A 16,921-nucleotide genomic window follows, 5' to 3' on the forward strand; every position below is an offset into this window, starting at 1 on the left:
AAAAAAAGTTTCGAAAATCGCTATCAGATAGGCATAATAACTAGTATATAACCATTTTATAACCAAAACTCAAATTTTGTTTCAATATGACTGTCTGATAACCAATACATAACCATTTTATAACCAAAACTCATAATTTTTTTCGCTTTGAGTGGTTTCATTATATGGTTTTTCCTTTGCTTGAAAAGTGATGTTACGTTATTTTACATTTTTGGTGACGATATAGACTTATAGCCACCATAATTGGACATTGGACAATTGGAGAACATGCCTTAAGATAGTAGTCTGGTAACTTATGCCTATTGTCATGACTTCTTTAGAGGGTGGTTTTATAGGAAAATAAAAATGAATTATCTTGAATATTTAGAGTGTTTTTATTTACATATTGAAAATAAAAACAAAAAAAATAATTTCAAAAAATTTAATACTTTATTACTATTATTATTGTCACTCGAAGTTGGAACCTCAAAAAAAAATGCACGTGGGTAGCCCGGGTGATTTTGGCTCTTGATGATATCTGAAATCAAATATTCTTGATTATTCTTAATCTATAGCCATGTCATTCTGGTCGGAACTACTAAAGTTAAATTTCAAGGGTAAATAACAAAATGACGGACTTTGAAAAAAAAGTCTTTTTATTTAAGCAAAGAAAGGGTTGTAAAATAAAAAGTTAGTGTGAAAAAAATTCTAGTTAGTACCGACGAAAACTATATGTGTGGAGGATAGCCTGTTAAAATTTGAAAGAAATCGGTTAAGTAGAAAGTTAGGACCCGGGTCGACCAGAAAAACAATGTTTTGAGAAAAACGCATTTAAAGTTCAACAACTCCGAGAGAAAGAACTCCGAGGCGCTCTAGGAAACTAGTTATAACTCCTGAAAAATTTCGAATTTCTGTCTGAAATTTTCATCGCATATTCTCAAGATATCGTACTTTCAAATTAAGCAAAAAAATTTTTGATTTTTTGATCCCAAGTTACCAGACTACTACATTAAAAATGGTAAGGTCCTATAACTAAAGGGTTACTATGAAGTTTTAGCGACGGAGAAGCATTTCACTATCAAAGGGTGAGTTGAAAAGACATTTCGTCACACGTTTTCACCTTGTATACGCTAATGCTAGACATATTACGAGGACACGACATAATTATTCGACTTAAGAACATATTAGAAGTTAATAATATTTTTAGAAGAAATATAACTTATATTTTCCCTCAAGCATTTTGTGAATCTTTCTCGCCGAAGCACAACACTATTATGAGTGTTTCCAATAACTTGTTAGCACAAGGTTGCATCGTAAGTGTTGCCAGTTTGCCTGAACAACTAGTATTGTTTGTTTGATTCGTTACTTTTCAATGCTTGATAAATCCAATAGATTTAATATTAACTGATTTTTGAGGTTAGATGTTGTTTGTTGAGACCTAAAACCAAGATCTCTTTCAAAAGCTAATAGTAAATAATTTCAAATAGAATAATATAAATTATGATAATAAATTATGACAATAAATTATGATAATAAATTACAGTAAATACAATAAATTTTATTAAATCAAACACTCAACTTAATTACTTATATTCCACTGAAATAATTAACGAATCAATTTGCATTAAATATTAAATCAAGCATTTACAGTATACAATATACATTCATAATAGTAGCACATACCTCACAATTTACGCAGGCCATGTCGTTGCAATCAAACTAAAAAAATAAATGTGTCACTCCGCCTTCCAGCCGTCACGGTCACCAGATCCTATCCGTTCCTATGTGTGTTTGCCTGTGTCACGTGCTCGTGAGCTACGCGCTATGCGACGAAGAATACCACACGCAGAGACGTCAACAACAACGTCCACACCGCGTGCAAGCGCTTCGCTGCTGTCTGGCTGTGATTCGATTGTCGAACAACAACAACCAGCGGCACAGAAAACGCCTTCCAACTACTTTCAGCTGTCTCGTCTGCTGTCTGGTATCCTGTGGCTGCTACTCGAGTTTCACACACTAATGACTACTACGTGTTGCGTCGACGTGATTGGCAGTAACGCGCACAGTCGCTCGCTTAGATTAGCGAGTTGTGTTGCTATGATTTCTTTTTATTTTAATAAATTTTGACGTTTTGGGTTTAAGGTTTCTCGGTTCTAATATTATATTATCAGCTTTGCTAGAAAAAATGCATTAATGACGTTGAAACTAAGTATGGATTCACTGCTCGCCTATTTGGAGTCTTCGATTCACCAATTTACGTTTCTCTCAGTGGCAGCGCTGGTGATCTGAAAATATGAAAGAAAATTGCTGATGTTGAGGAGATAATAAAACAAGGAAATTAATATTATCTAGTGTTTATTAAACAAGATCTTTTGTTCCCTGCTACATTGCCGCTTTCGCTCACTCCTCTCTGCAACCATTCAAGTAATTACTATATTAATTAAGTGAGTAGAGATAGGCGCACCCAAAGCGACTCACAAACACACATACAAAAACTTAAATATACTCAAGGGTATTCAGCAAGGCTGTTGGCGCTCACAAAAGCCCAACGCGTGCAGCAGCATTGCATGCAATCACCAATATTGTAATTCATATCAAGCATCGAGCGTTGAGTGAGTGAGTTGCAACATTATTATTAATTTGGCGTGGCACTCGTAGAAGTTCGTCGTTCGCATTGAATTCACCGAATTGCATTGAATTAAATTATTTCATTGACAGAGTGAAAATTGCAAACAAAGCGCCAAAGTAGCGCAACTGTGAGCAGGAGCTTAACTGTTAATGAACAAAGTTTCAAGTACAGCGAAGAGTTTTAATGTGAAGAGTGCGCGTAATGAATAAATACATCAATGCGCTGATTTATATCTGCCATCTGTGGGTGGAGTAATGCACCGAAATATATTACGTATACGACATGGTGTACTTGATTTTATTTCACCATTGATAAAAGGTATAATATCATATAATAAATTAAGTGGCGACTTGTATGAACTTGTTAGAGCAGACATTTAAAATAGTGAATAAAACAGCTAGAGAATAGATCTGACAAAGTTATGGCAAGTCAGTTATGGCTATGGTAAAACACTTTGCATATTTTTGACAATATCGCTGCAGAGAGAGCACCATTCTTATTCTCCAAACTGATAATTAATTTGTGTAGTTTTGCAGTAGGTATCACATAGAAATAAACATATGTATATATTTTAGGTAGTTAAATATATGGTATTTATTATAGGTAAGGTGTCATACCTAATGTGACAATCCAAAAAAAAGTGATTTTGAGAATTAAAAACACCAGAGCATCAATTGTTTTAAAATTTTCAGAGTAAACAAAATATAACATTTAACAAACAAGAAGTGGTTTTCGAGTTACACGGCGCTTAATAGAGGTTCTGCACTGCACTGTAGCGATTACTACCTTCTCTGTGGAGGAAACATTAATATAATTCTCATTGAACTAGATGATATTATGCATACAACCCGACCGAAAAAATCAAAATTTAAAAAAAAAAAGTTGAACTTTATCAAAAAATTGTGGTCGTTGCTGGCCAGCAAAATTTCAGGTCAAAACTGTGGTTGATCATTGTTTAGAGAACTATGTACAGCTTCAATTGCATGGCGAATAACCCTCGGCCAGAAAAGCCTTTCAGGTAATGCGGATGGGTTTTAGTACAGTTCATATATTTGTAATTCTATACGGAAGCATTATGAAGTAAGATTATTTGCGTTCATTATTTTATATAACATGTAAACACTGCTAAAATGAGAAATTTATAAAAATATTATTTTAAAAATATTAAACAATTTTCTTCTTAATTGCCCTTTCAATGACGAACACGCTGATCGAAGTGGACGCCCTAAAGCCGTTGTAACCGAGGAAAATATCAAAAAAGTCCGCGCAGCTCACTTTTGACCAAACACTAAAACGAGTTGATGATTCAGAGCAGTGTTTGAAGATTTTGAAAAGTAATAAACCCGATTTTTCGCGTCGATATGTGACAAAAGATAACAAATAGCTGTATCGTTTCACTCCGAAGTTCAGTCGACAGTCATCCGAGTGAACTGCTCGCGATGAACACGCTTCAAAGCGTGAACAAATGCAACACCCGACTGGCAAAGTTATGGAGTCTGTATTTTCAGTTGCGCATGGCCTATTTTTTATAGGTTACTTTAAACAAGAAAGAACCACCAAAAATTACTATAACATAGCGTTAGTAAAAACATCTGAGCGAAATTGCCGAAAAACGACCAATTTTGAAGGAAAAGATAATGCAGTATCATCAAGGCATTGCACCAGGTCACAAGTCAGTGAAAACGATGACAAAGGCTCAGATTCTCAGATTTTAAAAGAATACTAGTTGGGACGAAATTTTCGCGGAATGAAGAGGTGATCCTCGAAACTGAAAAAAAAATTAATTTTGTCTAAAAAATATGTTTTACTATGATAGGACGGATACTTTTCAATTGATCTGTTATGTCGGTTTTGATTACGATGAACCTCTGATTTGATATTGCTCTCACACAATGTCAGTTATTCTCTTATAATAGTATTATCCTAAATTTTCAAGTTGATCTGAGTAATCGGAGATACAGTCTGCGTGCGCTCGTGGCTAGCTAGGCTAAGTGCGCCGTTTTTCTCGAAACTGTGTTTTTGAAGTCGGTTGGCAAGATTTCAAAAAATTTTACACAGGTCTTTGAGATACAATTCTTAAAGACTTAAACAGAGGATTTTTTTTTCGATTACAGCTATTTGAAAAAAAAATCGTGAAAGTTTCACTGAAATTTTAATTTTTTGTAAAAATGTCAGCCAAAAATGCTATTTTCAGTTTTTTTTCCTACGTCCAAGCTCTAAGTAAAGGTTTTAACAAAAGCACACATTTTTTGACTTAAGATGATCCTGTAAGGAGTTATCCTGCCAAGCGCACCTTTTTTCGAGGGGGAACGGGAAATGGCGTCGCAATGGACGAGTTTAAAATTAAAATTCAACAGTTTTTGGTATATTTGTAGCAATAAAAAATCTAATAAAATATTTCATTTTTTTATGAGAGAAAAATGTTGGAAAAAGGCGGTTTTTTACCCGAGGAAACTCATGTAAGCCCTTAACGCGGTTGAAGTCAAGTTGTTATGAATCGGATTAATATTGGCGGAAGTAATGTCAACAAGACGCAATCCCTAGTATTCTTTTTTTCTGTCTTATGTCGGCTCTGATTTACATGCGCCTTTATTATTGTGATATTGTCCTCACTCAATGAACAATTTATAACTCTGTTTATAGCGGTAAACATTTGGACTAAATTATATAAATAAATTTGGTTTTATAACTGAAAAGTGTAAATACGCAAACCCACTTTAGCGATTCGGCATAAAAAAGTAAAATAAATAAGTTACATAAATCATGCAAGCCCCACCCTTGTTTGGACGGAGGAAAGTTATTAAATATTAATTTGTGTACCTCTTGTTCAACAATATTCAATTATTTTTCCCAGTTGTCAAAACAGAAAATGGAATAATAAATTTTATTCATAAATATGAAATATAAAAAGTTTGCGCTCAAAACCTCCCCGGGGTCACAGGTGCGCTCCTTTATTTCCTCGATTGACACTTCATAAAATAGATGACTTTTGAAAACAGAAAATAAAAAAAAATATTTTCAATTAATTTTTATTGCGCAATAATTAAATGCTCATCAAAAGAGCTGCACTTTTTAAAGCGATCGATTTGTAATTAATATTAATTAACTGCTACTCTCAACACAATTAAATATGCAACATTGCATTATGCGCGCCATTATTTAATTTATGTACATGGAGTAGTATTGCCACTGCCATTCGTCATCATTTCCGTTGATAATCGCAATTATTTATAGATCCGCAGTAGATGTTTTGTTATTTCCCAAAACATTAACGCCGCTCGAATGGCCACCTGACTGACGGCTACGCCGCCGTCCGCGCGCCCGTCTGTTATCCTTAATCTCCTGTGTGCATATTAAATGCATTTAATAATGCTAAGTGCCTGCCAGCGCATGGTGGCACCAACCAACCGGCGCAGCAGCGCTTGTGCCAGTACACGCTACACCGTTAGACGCAACGCAACGCAACGCTTTCGCCTTTCGTACTTCGACGTGTTGACTGACTTTAGTGAAGTTGAAGTTACAGAAAAAACACAAGTTAAATAGAGAAGAATAGCAGGCAATGGCACACCAGACGGTGCAACCGATACTGGTGCACTTCGGCACCCTATTTACATTCTGCAAGCTGCTCGGCCTTTATCCACATAACTTGCAGGCATTCCGACGCGTACACTCGCTGCAAAGCAGCAAAATTGGCACTGCAATTGTTGTTGCCACTATGCTTGCTATTGTTGTACTTTACAATTTGCTCATATACTTTTTCTCGAGCGAGGATCACGAATTGAAAGCTTCACAAAGTGAGTATTGCGCTTTTATACTACAACTACAACGAGTTAAAACATAACGCATCACCCTGTAGGCACGCTGACCTTCGTCATTGGCATATTTCTGACGTACATCGGTCTCGGCATGATGATCACCGATCAGTTGTCCGCTTTGCGCAATCAGTCGAAAACTGGCGAGCTCTATGAACGCATACGCGCCGTTGACGAACAGCTCTTGAAGGAGAATGTGTACGTAGACATTTCGAAGACAGCGAAAAACATACTTTTAATGATCGTACTCACGGTCGTCTGTGAACTGATCATTTTGATATCCACCTATATAACGTTGGTTGAGCTCACGGACTGGAAGGCGATACTGTGGCTGTTTTCTTGTTTTCCAACCCTTTACAATTCGTTGGACAAGATTTGGTTTGCGAACACTTTGAGTGCTTTGAAGCAACGCTTCTTTGTTATCAACATGGCGCTCGAAGACATGGTCGAGTCGCATGAGCGACTTAAGCGTTGGACCGAAAACGGTGGTGATGGTGGTGGCCAGATTTTTCGAAGACCATCCATTGCGAATGTCTCAATCGATCCGTCGCTGGAATACTTGTATAAAGAGCTTACTCACATGGAGGCGGTTAAGGCGTACAATATGGCGCGGAATAAAATTTCACCAAGTGAGTGCTAAATTGTTGTGTTGATTGTGGCAATTTTAAGGTAAAATTTGTTTCGATTTTGAAAAAAATTTTATCAAAAGTGATGACTGTGGAAGATTTTTGTTTAAATATTCATCATTTTTTAGTTTAGACTCGCCATGAAAGTAGGTTGACTTGAGTCCTTGTGACTAAAAACATGCTTTACGAACATACACGAATATGGAATTATAAAGTTATAATTTTTTTTCTCTCACAAACTATTACGGTCTTTAATATTATTATGAAAAATATAAGTATTTCCCTTTCTACACATCAAGCCTAATTAAGCGACTAATTGTTCAATTAACGAAAGTAAGGCAGTTTAGTTAATTTTTTTCTGAAATTACCATTCAACAGTTCAATGAACATTAATTTTCGAAAATTCCTAATGATCAGTACAATTAACTAATTCCACAATTCACATTAATTGGAATCTACACGCAGAATTTACAATCAAAATTAAGAACAGTTTCTGTCATCTGCTAATTGCTTGAACTAAATTTAGTAAATTTTAACAGAAATACGATGAGTCATTAATTGCTTCTTTTAACTGACTCATTTGAGCATGGCATGTAATTACAGGCAATTGTAAGCTATACTTGTAGTAGGTCTGGGTGTTAAAAATGATCTACAGAATTGAACAGTGTTGTCCTTTATCTTTTACCAAATAATCTGTAGATACAAAACCTTACACAGCGATATCTAAAGTAAAAACATTTTCTGTAAATGATCTAAATTAAGACAAATGTTGACTGTTTATATCTGCGGTCATCTGGAGCAATATGATCTAGGAGTATGAAATTAGGGACCAAATACCCTTATTACTTGCAGTAAAATCTCTCGTGTTAAAAATTGAGCAAACATATTTTCAAACTACGAATATATAAATGCAATGAACCTCGTCTTGATTTTTGAGCGGTTTTTTGGTTTCGGCTCGTTTTTTCCTCCATTCCGATGATTGTTGACTTATTTGCATCTCAAACTCATAAATTCATGTCTCATCGGCAATTATAATTCTCTCCATGAATGTGGGATTGGAATTTGTGCTATCAAGCATGTCCAAAAAGACTGTTTACGGTACTCTTTTTGAAAAAAATTCAGCTTTATCAGGACAAGTCAAGCAAGAACGCGTTTCAACTCAAAACATTAACCAAAATTATTCGAGCGGACTCGCGAGAAATGTCAAACTCTCTTGTCATCTCTCTAACACTTCTTCTTCTTCTTAATTGGCGAAGGAGGATGGAGTCATGTGTAGAAGTTCACGCAAGTGAGGAAAGTTCTCTGATCGCCATTCACTTGGGAGTGGCCAGAAACGATTCTTTTACACATGGCTCAAGCAGCTCACTACTTCCGGTCTTTGACCAAGTATCCTCTGAGTAGCCTAAGAACATCCGTTCGAAGGCGAGCTAAAGTGAGAAGGCGAAACATCCCCTATATAGGGTTGTGCGCTTGCTTTGGGACCCGCCACGTAAAAAACACCCCCAGTGCATAGATATAACCAGCCTCGGATGAGAGACCCCCCTCTCTAACACTTGCTTGATGATTTTCCATCACCATATCCCTCACTTTTTTAATATGTTCGTCGTCCAGAACGAGGCATGTCTTCACCGATCTATCGCCCGTCTTTGGATGCTGTGTACCACTCGTAGGCTTGTGTTTTTGACAAAACTGAATCACCGTAAGCCTTTTCCAACATTCGCAATAATTTCGAACACGAAATTTAGTTCAAAATACAAAATTTAAGACAAATACTTTGTTCGATATTTTTATCCATTGTAAAAATCACAACACACTACTGAGGTCTACTGACTTAAGCAGCTGCTATAAACAAACTGATTGATAAATCGCGCTCATATTTGGCATAGTATCTAAGGACAGTCTTACCAACCTAGAAAAATACAGTTTTTGGAAATACCATTAACCTTAACAGTCAACTGGAGTGTATGTGACAACTGTTTATTTCCGATGCGAAGATTTTGTAAAGCGAGTTTGCTCCAAATTGTGAGTTTCCAATGAAATCACGGCCGCGAAATTGGTGAAAATGTCCCAGACGCATTTTGTGTAGTCTACACTATCACGAAAATACGTATTCTAGTAACATCAAGCATTCGGTGAAGGTTTACGACCTAGTCATTGAAAAGGTTAAAAGTTAACAGCGCTTGGAAATTATGGTGTTAGTCAGAGGGATAGCAAATGATCTCAACATAGCTAATGAATCGTCTAAACTATTTTGGTTCGCGTTTGTGTAAAAAGCGTGTCAATTCTATATTCGCACCAAAAGACCTGAGTGCGCCGACACATTTTAGCCGAACAGTTTTCTACCAAACAAGAAGCGGCGGTCATCACTCAGCTGCCATTTTCGCAAGATTTATCTTCCTTTGAACTATTTTTGAACCAAATAAATGTGTTTAAGGGAATGCGCTGTAGTTTTTAAACGATTTTAACCTTTTATATATACTTATTTTTAAAATGCTGTGTAAAATTAAAACTGTTGAAGGAAATTTTTTTTTTTAAATATTAATTTTGTTTATGCCTTTTCTATCTATCTACTTCACTTATACTGTGTTAATTTAATTTTTCTCGGGGCTCTCATTGTCACATTAGAAGATGCTTAAAGCCATGGCAAGTTTAAAGAAGTGAGACTAGCAAGGCCCAAGGAATAAGAGAGAGTTTAGGTTGCTTATTTTTTTATAAATTTTTCAATATTTTTCGCTCTTTCAGTTTTTATGTACGCATTCGTTATTTATTTCATTTAATTTCCTATATGCGATAGCTTAAGCTTTTATTCGTCAAAGCTTTCATATTCCAAAGCATTCGCATTCTAAAGTTTACATATTCCAAAGCTTTCATATTTGGAAGCTCAATTTGAAGCTTTCACTAGCTAATGTGAGAAGCTTTTATAAACTAATGTTTTGAAAGAAAACTCGTTGCTCTAAGTTACTTAATTCTTCTAGTAGAAAACATATTCCCAAAATAGAAGTAACGACTAACAAATTATAGGTACTATTTATATCAAAGTGAAAATAGTACATTTCTTCTTCGAGACTTATTTTCGACGAACCAAAAACTCATACTCAGCGATGTAATCACAATAAAATAATTAAGATAGAAAGAAAAGAAATTTTAACGAGTAGAAAAACCCATATTCAGTTGTGCTATTGTTTGTTCTTTAGGAAAATATTTTTAAAATTTTGTTTCGCCTTGTAATTTAGTTCCCAACATTACTAATAGATCCTTCTACTGGTCAATATAATAAATTATTTTCTTCTTGTCATTAAGGCAATCAACACACTTATTAAAATTATTCAAATTCCAGACATTGAATTATAATTTTTCTATCGCAGTCGCACACTCCCTAAACTCATTCGGCGATGCACTGGAGACACCAAAGAAGCCGTATAAATACACCAGCCAACCGCCAACATTCAATATGGTCTACGAAAGCGAACTCAATAAGGATATCGAAAAGGTGGAGGAGAAACTAAACAATTTGTGTCAATTGCATGATGAAATCTGTGAAATTGGCAAACTGGTGAACGAGCTATGGAGCTATCCGATATTGGTGCTAATGGCCTACGGTTTTCTCATCTTTACAGCACAATTGTATTTCTTGTATTGCGCCACGCAAGGCCAAGTAAGCAGTTTGATTGAGCAGCGCGTGAAGTAGCGTTTCTTGCTACATTTTCTCTTAACAATGGTCTCCTTTCAGGCCATACCATCGCTGTTTCGCTCGGCGAAGAGCCCCGCCATAACGACCATTTTCCTCAGCTACACCGCCGGCAAATGCATCTATTTGATTTACCTCAGCTGGAAGACTTCGCTGGAGTCGAAACGCACCGGCATTTGCCTGCACAAATGCGGCGTCGTGGCCGACAATAATTTGCTCTACGAAATTGTAAGTGCACATCTATTGTTGTGTGTGTGTGTGTGTGTGTGTGTGTGAGGCTGTTGGTTGCTGCACATTTGAGTGCCCATCAGCTTTCGCATATTTACAGCCAGACATTTATAATGCGAATTCTCAATTGTATCCTTGTTATTCCCGGTTTGCGTGCGACTATGCGAAATAGGTCAACCACTTATCACTCAAATTACTAAATCACTCAGTTGATTTCTCTGCTTGCGGTTTCTTCACCCTGGACATGGAGACGCTCTATGGCGTAAGTGGTCGCAGCTTAATAACCATTGTATGCGCATAATTGAAAACTATAATTTATTATTGTTGTTCTTGTTGTTGTGTTCATGCACAGGTGAGTGGCGGCATTACGAGTTACCTCATAATTTTGATACAATTCAATTTGGCGGCCCAGCAGGCCAAGGATGCCTCAAATGCTGCGGAGACAAATTACAATACGATGCTCACCACAGAGGCTGGCAACACCACAGCGCTGATGGACTACTTCACCACCACCTTTATGCCGTACGCACAAACCGATCTCTATTAGTGCTGCGTGGCGCTGCTGCATTCGTATATGTCTGTGTTTGTGTTGGCAAAATCTTTACAGGCTGGCGATTCATTTGAGATTTAAATTGCCATAAATTTTGCACATTTAATTCACTATTAATCAAACACTTTGAAATTCAATGCGTCGATATATCAATTTTACCGTGTCTTTGTATTTTGTAGTGTGTGTACATCTCTCTTATATAGACATATGTATATACAAATGTCAGATTTATTGCTTCACATAAATACAGTTGAGTGCATAAACTCTTATTAATGTGCTGACCATTTAAACGTTTAAGAGCGCATTAAGAAAATGGATACTTTACTGCAAGGTGGCAAGGTGGCAAGTATGTCAAAATGAATTTTCATAAAAGTTTGGCTCATAATAGTAGTTTTAGCATCAAACTCAAGTTCAATGAATGTCGATAGCAAGAGACTTAAGAAATGTGTTCTAAGAAAATAATCTGGAATATTTGGTTTGCTTCTGTGACTGATCCCGCATATTGGTAACCTGCATACCTTTGTAAATATCCGACGTTTTTGAGCCAAATTTTGTTCAGCGATGAGGCCCATTGAGGGAGAGCAATCTGAAGAGCTTCAAGGGCTGCCACTTCATGTAGAAAAACCAACGGTTTTATGTGGTTTGTGAGTCAGTGTAATCATCGGTCCATATTTCTTTAAAAATGATGGCGGTGAGAACGTACCCGTCAAAGGTGGTGCCACTTCCCACACATTGCATCAATCAATGGATTTATTGAGAGAACACTTCGGTGAGCAGATAATTTCATGTTTTAATCCGCTCGATTGGCTACCAAGATCATGTGATATTACCCCGTTAAACTTTTTCCTGTAAAGATATGTAAAGTCCAAAGTCTATGCGGACAATCTCGCTTCGATTCAGGTCTTGAAGCAAAATATTACGCGTTTCATTCGCCAGTTAGCAGTCGAATTGCCCGAACGAGTCGTCGAAAATTGGACTCATCGAATGAATCATTTGAAACGTAGCCACAGCTAACATTAAAAAAAGATAGTATTCAAAAAATAAAAGGCAAAGGATGTTCTTTCGAATGACAGTAAACAAACCTCAGTACATTTGGAGATTCTGTGGTTTTCATTAAAAAAGTAGGGAACCTCGAAATGGGTCCCCCTTAGTTTGATCTGATGAACTGATTCTCTCTCTTCTTCTTCCAAGCCGCTTATGCAATTGGTGCCCGGAAAAATTTTCTATCCAACCGCATGCAAGAAGTTCGCACATTGTCCAGTTAGAAATTCTACAACTATTGTAAGTTGAACTTCCATGAGGGTAAAAGAGCTCACTACACCTCTTATAATGTACCCTGAGCCTGACGTACCATTTAACAGCAGTTGTAGTTGACCAACGCTTGCTGAGCTGGCCTGAGACTCAATTATACAGTAGTGAGCTGCAAGAAGTCACCGACCTTCTCTACCCACTTCCATTGTGCAGCTAGTCAGACTAAAGTGCTTGACTAAGTAAGCTCATCATCTTTATAGTTTCCTGCAATACCGCTGTGGCCAGGTCACCAAACCAGTCTGATTATGTAATAACTCGTTGACAGAGGTAGGAATCTTGACATTCCTACTAGTTTCGAGCATAAAGCGAGAACACAACTAATAGCGCCACTGTCGGATTGGATATTCTTTTCTCTGAAGAAAGCTGCATTCTAAATCAGATAATTTCCGACAGTACGCACCTTTACTAACCCTCCCGGCGAGCTTTGATCTATGCGTAAAAGTGTTCACCGCGCCTCTGCGAATTCTTCACTTCCCATACGTTTCTAAAAGCTATATGAGCAGAAAAAATATTAAAGGCGTTTTGGTGATAGCTGTATACAATTACAGGATTGTTTAACTGGCCTTACAAAAGGCTTTACGAAGTGGTGGTGTATATCTGATCCTCCGGCGTCTTAATCTTAAAGGATGAGCTATCTAACCAGAGATCCAAGGATTTTCAGTCTTGATCTTTCGAATTCGACACCATAACTAAGGAAGTTAATGAAATGGTTATATTTCAACTTTTTCCAACAATATCTATATCTATATCTGGCAGTACTTTTCTCAAACGAACCGCGTGGACACCGATCAGAAAACAACCTCTTGGACTGCAGCATTTAAGGGGAAAGTGAACTATGTTAAGCAGTTATGCTTCTGGGTAAGCAGTTACAGTTGTAACCCGCACCCTGGAAACGTTAGTTACCCTTGTGTAAGATGTGGGGTCGCGGTTAAAAGAGAGGAAGATTCACCAGAGTCACTCCAACATATTCGGTTTAAGGGTTCGCAGCAATTTAATTGCAGTGTCTGTTCACCAGAAGTGCAGCTGCGAGCTGGTGTCGGTCTTGAAACAAATGGTTCGCTATATGAATGTGTATAAAACTGCTATTCTTCTAGCGAGGTTGTGCGCAAGCTGTGGAACCCTGCACGTAGAAAGCACTTCCAATAAAAAGAAAACCAACTTTTGAGGACGACCACAGCAAACGAAATATGAAACTGAGATAAGCCAAGTAACAGTTGTCAAAAAGACCAACTTCGTTAACACTATTGTCTCATTGAAGATCACACGTCTAAAAAAACAAGGGTTAAAGCCACAAAGTAAATTGTCGAGTTGAATCAGAGAATATGCGGGTACTCGCTTAAATTGTATATTCAATTACTATTGTGATTGACATTTATGACAAATTAATATACACATTTTTCCGTTTTCTTTGATTTTAAAAACTTAAGACTTAAAAGTAAATATAATAGTTTAAAGAAGATAAAACTAAGGTATTATTAAAATATTTTTTCACGGAAAAGTATTGTGTCTCCACCAAGAAAGACGCCTAGCACAATTGCGAATGCGCCGGAAGCAATGTTAGTGCAGAGTTGCAACGTCGGGTATAGTTTTATATGTGGGATCTCCAAAACAGCGTCAAAAAACATTTGACCGATAGTTGATATTATTTTCCTATACAAAGTTTTGCATTTGCAAAGAAGGTGCTTTATAGTATACTCTTCTTCTACCTCTTTACATATTCTATAATAGTCATTGTATGGTTTTCCCAGTGCACTGGCTGGTCTACCTATAGGACAGTAAGCTGTTAGCACTCCTATAAGAGTTCCTATGTCATTTTGTTTGAACTTTGATAGCCGATATGTGCGGCACACACACACACACATTCCATTCATGCCACATTTGTCTGCTTATTGAGCAAGTTAAGGATTAATTCCTAAGAGCCTCAGCTATGTTTAAAACATAGTTTATCTGCCTCGCAGTTACCAGGAATAATAATATGTCCTGGAACCTTGAATGCTAGCTCTACCAAGAGCTCAAGGCATTCCTTCATTATCCTTGAAGCCCTAAGGGACTTTAGTGGTTTCAAAGCCACTTGGCTATCTACATATATGTTGTATAATTGAGCATACTCTTTGTCAGAACAAGATGGCTTTCTTTAATTGCTCTGATTGGAAGCCACTGCTGTGGTCTGCTAAGTTACAGGCAGGCAACTCTGATAACTAATTTTGCTGAAAAAGCACTACCTTTCACTCATTTATCTAGTTTGAACCCATCCGTATTGATACTTCTTCATGTGTCCCTGACCAAGTCGTCCCTTTCCCACTCTTCTCCGGAAGGAAAGCCATATTGGGTACCGAATTCAAGTTCTATTCATTATATTTTATTCAATAAGCTTTTTATTCTTCTATTAAGCCAAGGCTGACTTCTTTCTTCATTCTATAATATATATAGAGTTTTTCAATAGGCACGACAAAAGTAGACCGACGCCATTTGTTTCTCAATCCAGCAACAAGTCGAAATTATTAAAATTTAGTACCGAAGTTCGGAGTCAGTGGCCGCAACTTTAAGAGTTATATTAAATATATTTTATTCTTCTTCTTTTACTTTACTGGCATAGAAACCGCCTACGCGGTTATAGCCAAGTTAACAACAGCGCGGCTGGCGTTTCTTCTTTTCGTAAGGTGGCGCCAATTGAAGATTCCAAGCGAAGCCAGGTCCTCCATCACCTGGTCCTTTCAACGGAGTGGTGGTCTTCCTCTTCCTCTGCTCCCCCGGTGGGTACTGCGTCGAATACTTTCAAAGCTGGAGTGTTTTCGTCCGTTCGGACGACATGACCTAGCCAGCGGAGCCGCTGTCTTTTAATTCGCTGAACTATGTCAATGTCATCATATATCTCACACAGCTCAACGTTCCATCGAATGCGATATTCGCCGTGGCCAACGCGCAAAGGACCATAAATCTTTCGCAGAATTTTTCTCTTGAAAACTCGCAACATCGACTCATCAGATGTTGTTATATATTTTATTCCTCTACTAAAATCATGAATTAAAGCCAACCAATCAACGCCTTCGAAGCACTTGAATAAAAATTCATTTAAATTTCATTAATTAATGCGGTAACGCCGGACAAATAAATTCATTTGATTGCAATAATATAATTACTATGAAATTCATACACAAAGGAGGCGAGAACAACAACAAAATCGCCAATAATTAACACTCAATTTGCAATTGCACACCACACATACACACGCACACACCCACGCGCGTGCTTTAAACATAATTGCTTTGTTGTATTAAATGTGCGACCATCTTCGGTGAACCGCATGATGCTGGCAGCGGCAACTGTGGCAAGCCGAAAAATGCCGCCACACCAACTACGAGCGGTATTATAGCCACGTCGCATATCAACATTTTAAATCATCTCATTATTTTGCATACATTAGCACTTTTACAACTGGACCGTCCGTCCAACACACGTCCATCAGCAGCACTCAGCCACTGCTGAGTATTCATTAAAATGACCTCAAACACTTGAAGCATAATTACATTGCAGCCACGTCTATCGGGCGCGACGTTAGATTTCGAGCACTTCAGCACTAGTCAAGCACTTGCTGTTTTGTGTATGTGTGTGAGCGTGTGTGTGTGTGTGTGGCTCATATGGTTGACTGATATTTGGCTGACAACTCGTTGGCTCGCGCGCAACGGTAACATGAAACTGTAAATTGAACAAAGTGAGTAATTATTCAGGCATTTGTGGCCGCCAAACCACTGGCGCCACCACTTACACCCGCGCGCGCGCAGCAAACCAGTGCCCAACAGCCGCCGAATTGGCATTCAGTCACTCGTTGCAACACTTTGCTTCCGCTCGTTGCCATCGCATGCATCTATTAATGCAATTTACAGTTTTTGTCAACTCGAAATATTTCGCTGCCCAGCAGGCAACGTTTTCCTCCACCAAAAAAAAAACAATTACAAAAAAAAAAAACACAAAATGGAGCAAGCGCAGCAAAAGCGGCTAAAATAAAAAGCGCAAATGAGCTGCATGAGTTGCCTGAGTTTGAGCCGTTCACTCGGCTTGCCTCGCATGTTGCATGCATGTTGATGGTGGGGTTGCATG

General features: G+C 37.6%; 2 protein-coding genes across 2 annotated transcripts in view; one reads left to right on the top strand and one right to left on the bottom strand.

Annotated features, from left to right (window-relative positions):
* LOC120779133 (glucose transporter type 1-like) overlaps positions 1–16,921 on the bottom strand; it is a 145,561-nt gene that overhangs the window by 100,552 nt on the left and 28,088 nt on the right. The window contains 1 exon segment of the mRNA XM_040111336.1: positions 1,663–2,264. Coding sequence (XP_039967270.1) covers positions 1,663–1,683 — 21 coding nt within the window. The 5' untranslated portion in view covers positions 1,684–2,264.
* Positions 6,168–11,590, top strand: LOC120779130 (gustatory receptor for bitter taste 66a). The gene is made up of 6 exons (XM_040111334.1): positions 6,168–6,402; positions 6,465–7,049; positions 10,412–10,701; positions 10,777–10,962; positions 11,135–11,224; positions 11,315–11,590. Exons 1-6 carry the CDS (start codon positions 6,168–6,170, stop codon positions 11,507–11,509), a joined length of 1,581 nt encoding a protein of 526 aa, XP_039967268.1. The 3' UTR covers positions 11,510–11,590.

The sequence above is a fragment of the Bactrocera tryoni genome, chromosome 5, assembly GCF_016617805.1.
Source record: "Bactrocera tryoni isolate S06 chromosome 5, CSIRO_BtryS06_freeze2, whole genome shotgun sequence".
NCBI lineage: Eukaryota > Metazoa > Arthropoda > Insecta > Diptera > Tephritidae > Bactrocera > Bactrocera tryoni.